Below are 5,600 nucleotides of genomic sequence, written 5' to 3' on the forward strand. Positions count from 1 at the left end.
AAGGATCCCCTTTATATATGAGGGGAAATCTCAACATGGTGCAGATGCATTTATTATAAAGAAATATAGCTGGTACAGCTATTTACTAGTTTGGTACAGACTAGGGCTTCTCTTGTAGGTCTTGTCAGCTTTGATCATATGCCTTGGGAACTTCCCGCTTTCTCATGATAATCATCGATTTGCACTGTCTCGAGGTCGAACGTGAGGAACCCTCGGGGTCGAACCTCGAGCCGAACTTCGAGCCTTTTGGGGGCGATCTTTACGAGGTGCCTTAATGATCACAAAATCGGACCTTCTGATTTTTACCGTATATATGATTCGATTAGAATTTATTTGGATTGAATTACTTTTGCCGAATCTAAAATTTAAATTTTGTATAATTTTCATATCCAACCCGAATACTCACGTGTATGTTTAAAAAACAGTTGAATGTTTCTTTTTGAAAAAACCGAAAATCAGAAAAGAAAACAGAGATTAAATTCTTGTTGGTAACAAACGCTAACCACGCCTGCTGAATTTCTCGGGTCGAATCTGGGGTACGGCATCGACCCATCAATTCCGAATAGCGCCCTTTTGGATACAGGAAGGCAAACGAAGCATCTGGAATACTCTTTTCTTGTTGACGAAGATTCGTAAACAGAAATCATAATTCATTCAAATTCCCACCGTCATCTCCAATTTGGTGACAATTTAAAGAAAGTAAAACGGTACAAATTTGGATCAATTCTCTTGTTCCTACAGTTGCAATTCTTTCAACAAATACACAAATTAGCAATGGAAAGAGGAAGGGGTAGGTGGGGTTCAGTATCACGTGGGATGCTACCTCTGTTAGCGCTGCATACAGTAAGCGAATACTGCAGGCTGGAGAGGAAACCGCCGGTTACAGCAGGACTTCTTGCGGCTAATACAATGATATACTTAAGGCCCAGTTTTCTTGATCCTTTACTCCCTACCATCAGTGAAGTCTGGTTTAATCCTCACCTCATCCTTAAGGTATAATCCTATCATCGCCTTCAAATTTTTGTAACGGATTTAGGATTTTAACTTGGATGGGTTCAACCTTAAAAAAATTTAGGACTTAACTTTAATATACTTTTAAAATTATGAGTTGAGAAGCTAATATTTGCTAAAATTTTGTTTTTTTCTGGGTTTGGTTGCATTCGTAGCACTAAGGCTGCATTTGTGTGGTAAAAACTTACCCACATCTAATGATAACGTGGTATGTGTCTTTCGCGTACTCTTTTATCACCTTACTGTGGTTAATTAATGTCCATTTTCACCTTATTTATTACTTAACTATGGTAAAGTATATTGGTTTGGTGAAAACACCGGGTGATAGCACGTAACTATGCTAAGTGATAACACGATGTATAGATTCTGACACCTGCTGGATTTGGTACTCTTCCTTGAGCCGGAAGTCTATCCGAAACAACCTCCCTACCTTGAAGGGTAAGGTGTACGTACACACTACCCTCTCCACACCCTACTCGTGGGATTATACTAGGTTTTTTGTTGTTGTTGTTGTTGTTGTTGTTGCTGGATTTGCTACTCTTAGGTGTCCAGGGTTCAATATTGAAATAATTTCAAGGCCTGAAATCGTGTTAGATGTTATAGCAATATTACTTCGAACAAGGACTATATTTTTGCTTTTCCATATTGTAATTGCCTATTTTGGATGATTTTTTGAATATACTGGACGCTTTACCTTCTCAAAAAAAAAAAAAAAAAATTCTTCGAACGACTTCTTTTTGTAACTGCATATTTACAATACGGCCATTCACCGCAGGATAGATTTCTTGAAGTAAGCTATAAGTTTGGTTAAAGCTGGATGTGTACCAGTAAATGGCTCTTTCAATATAGGCGATTTATTTAGTTTTGGCTTCAATAGTTCATTCTATGATGCTATTGAAGTGAAGATTCTTAGAGCCCCAAGTACACTGATGGAGTAGCTCTGCCAACCATTTGATGATCCATTCGAATTTTGTTGAAATTTCATTGCTATTCACATTTTCCCCGTGTTACATATCCAACAAATATGTGCTGCCAATAAATGCTCACTTTTTTTGTAACTTTTTGTTGACTTCTTGGTTACTCACATTTCCCCATATTACATATCTAACAAATACATGCTGGAGTCAATTCTCAAAACAAATACATGCTGGAGTGGGAAAGGGGAGACAATGGTGTAGACGTGGAACAGGTCATAGGGAATTATATATGGGCCTTGAATTTGAACTTAACACATTAAATCTACCCTTAGAAAGCCATCATCTCTAATCTCTAATGTGGCATGTCAATTTTTTTGTTCAGCTATTGGCTATTCTATCATGTGATGAACTTGGAAATCTTTGTTTAGTATTGAGTTTCTCTTTTATAGCAACAAGATTGCAATATCTTTTTATAACGGGTATCTCTTTTTCCTATCTAACTCAACAAATTCTGCTGAAAGTGTAACTTTATTGTTCCTCTTAAATTTGTTTCTTTATGCTGTGAATATTGTGTGAAAACTTCGTCTTATTAGGAAGAACAAGCTTCTCTGAGTTGTTTGATAGGTGTAGTAAATGATTCCGATATCATATTTCTATCCTCTCTCTGAAAAATAAGCTTATAGGGTCTAGATATTTTCTTCAATTAACGTGTTATATTCCTTCTAAATGCAGATTTCTCTGTCAGGAATGCCAATCCTTTATAACTGATAAGTGTGTCTGAGGTTATAAGTTTTTGCTCGCAAGCTGCACATTTTGTTGATATAGTTTTTAGAAGATACAAATGAGTGTGTTGATCAAAAGTTGTAAAGTTTTCCTCTGCTGTTACAAGAATTTGCATGCTTTCATTGGCTTCTTTATTATGGTATTTTCTGAAATAAAATACGAGTTCTCTGTCAAGTATGGACTTTGTGAATTTTTTTGTGAATTTTTTCATACTATAGTAATTTTAGACATACATGCCCCGTGGACTTGATATGTTCACACTCCTAAATTCCTTTTGCCATTGCTTTTGATGTTGCTTCTCTTCCGTATTGTTAGTGAATCATATGACTGCAACTCTTGTCTTGAGCTGTATGTCAGGGTGTTTGGAAGTCCGGTTGGACAAACTGTTATATTGTCTTCACCTGATAGACATTTTTCTTTTTTATGCAGTACAAGGATCTGAAACGATTCTTCCTGTCAGCGTTCTACCATGTGAACGATTCTCACCTTGTCTACAATATGCTTTCTCTTCTGTGGAAGGGGATACAATTGGAGACATCAATGGGAAGTGCAGAATTTGCATCGACAGTTGCAGCCTTAGTTGCTATGTCCCAGGGCATTACACTATTACTTGCAAAATCACTTCTTTTATTCTTTGACTACGAGAGACCCTACTACAAGGAATATGCTGTGGGTTTTTCTGGTGTCCTCTTTGCTATGAAAGTTATTCTCAATGCACAATCAGATGATTATACATATGTGCATGGGCTGCTGGTGCCTACTCGATACGCTGCCTGGGCAGAACTCATTCTCATACAAATGTTTGTACCCGGTGTCTCATTTCTTGGGCACCTTGGTGGAATACTTGCTGGCCTTCTGTTTTTGCGTTTAAAAGCATCGTATTCAGGTGCAAATCCACTAAGGAACGTCATCAGAGGTTTTACCCATGCACTGAACTGGCCTTTAAGGTTTGTGAAGTGCTTATTCCGAAGCCAACCAAGAATTGCTGGTAGAGGAACCGTTGGTGGCAGGCAGACAAGAGATACATCTCAAACGTGGAGATGCGAAGCATGTACATTTGATAATTCAGGCTGGTTAAGTGTTTGTGAAATGTGTGGCACAAGTCGTACTGATGATGGGTTGTCATCTCTTAGTTCCACAGATGAGATTGAAGACCTATCATTGGAAGAATTACGGCGTCGCAGAATTCAAAGATTTGGTAGATGATGAGAAAGATTGGCTCAAATGATCATAGATGCTATTATAGCTTTCTCTGAAAATAGTCACGTCAAAGCAGGGTAGTAGAGGCCTGGAATTCCATAAAGGGTATCTTGTGGATAATCACTGTGCTTAATAGTATAAAAAAAAACAGTAATTACCTAATACTGTTTGGTACAGGAGGCATGTCTCCGTTAAGGTTGTGGAAGAGATAGTAGACTTGAGAAGCATGCAAGTTGTTCCATGGACAGAACATTTTGGCACATTGTGTTACTTTTATCTTGTCATGAAACCGAAGGGCTCGTTACCGGAAGTAAAACCTTCTGTTATGTCCTTAAGAAGTAAAATTTTCTGCTAGCTTCCCTGTCATGTCTTGTCTTCTTGATCGTGGCATACCGCCAGAATGTCATATGTCCAATTGACGAGTTTGATTAACCTTGCCAATAGGGTTTTTAGGTTTATCTGATGAACATATTGCAATAAGAGATGAATGTGAAAATATTTATGCAACTGAAGCTCCTGTTGCAGTTTGATTTCTTAACTGAATTAGTGTATATGTAGAGTTCACTTCTTCCCCACACCAAGGAGAGCCCATCCTTTTTCTTTTGATTATTATTATTACCAGTATGGACAGAACCTCTATCAAATATGTCTCCCGTATAGGGATGGACAGAACCTCTATCAAATATGTCTCCCTTATAGGGATGGAAATTGAGGCAGGGCGGGACATGGCTAACCTTAATTGGAGCGGGGCAGGGCAAAGTGTTATTTTTCAAAAAGTTTAATGGGGCAGGGTAGGGTAGGGCACATTATGGTTTAATAGTCGGGTAAAAATAAGTTAGACTTGCATACTTTTGTTATTTTCCCCCAAATCTAAAATCTCCAAACGCTCAAACCCTCCCATTCCCAAACGCAGAAACTCTCCTACGATTCTGCTTCCTCAAACCTCAAACCTTCTTCGATTCTTCTTCCTCCGGGCTTGGGGCAAAGTTTTCTCCAGCAAATCTAGGTAATGCTCTCAATTTCTCTTTCTCTAAACTTCTTAGTCTCAACTCTGCCGAATATGAAATACAAGATTGAAGGTGTATTATCAATTGAAATACTGGTTAACCTCACAAATATTCAACTTTCATAACTGGGGGTGGTTATTTTGATCAAGATGGGGGTGGTTATTTTGATCAAGATGTTTCACGTAAATACCTTGCACCTGCCACTATTTTACACGAGTATCCACTCTCTCTAGTTGATCATGTGGGATTTAGGAACTTTGTTGCGAGTCTCCAACCTATGTTTAAGATGGTCTCCAGAAATACAATCAAGAATGACATAATAAAATTTTTTGACAATTTGAAATCGCAAACTTCTAAGTTGTTGGAGAAAGTCACGAGTAGAATTGCAATAACAATCGATATATGGACTTCCAATAGTAACAAAAAAGGGTTCAAGGCTATTACTGGTCATTTCGTTGATGATTCATGAAGGTTTCAAAGTCATATTCTGAGATTTGCTTATGTCCTTGCTCCACATGATAAAGCTGCTTTGTGTGGTACTTTGGTTAATTGTTTGTTTGATTGGAATCTTGAACGAAAAATATCAACTATCACAGTTGATAATTCTAGCACAAACAATGCTATGATTAAAACTTTATTGGATGAGAAACTTGATAAAAAAGATTTGTTGTTGATTGGTCAA

At 37.7% G+C, this 5,600-nt stretch overlaps 1 protein-coding gene across 1 annotated transcript; it reads left to right on the forward strand.

Moving 5' to 3' along the window:
- LOC109225567 (rhomboid-like protein 14, mitochondrial) lies at window positions 463-4,449 on the forward strand. The gene is made up of 2 exons (XM_019390276.1): window positions 463-993; window positions 3,141-4,449. Exons 1-2 carry the CDS (start codon window positions 775-777, stop codon window positions 3,915-3,917), a joined length of 996 nt encoding a protein of 331 aa, XP_019245821.1. The 5' UTR covers window positions 463-774; the 3' UTR covers window positions 3,918-4,449.

Source organism: Nicotiana attenuata, chromosome 5 (assembly GCF_001879085.1).
Source record: "Nicotiana attenuata strain UT chromosome 5, NIATTr2, whole genome shotgun sequence".
NCBI lineage: Eukaryota > Viridiplantae > Streptophyta > Magnoliopsida > Solanales > Solanaceae > Nicotiana > Nicotiana attenuata.

Excerpts from the sequence above, each read along its gene's own strand:
- LOC109225567 (XM_019390276.1), top strand. The coding sequence starts at position 775 with ATGGAAAGAGGAAGGGGTAGGTGGGGTTCAGTATCACGTGGGATGCTA. Across the intron at positions 994-3,140 it reads ATCCTCACCTCATCCTTAAG|TACAAGGATCTGAAACGATT; the intron begins GTATAATCCTAT and ends TTTTTTATGCAG.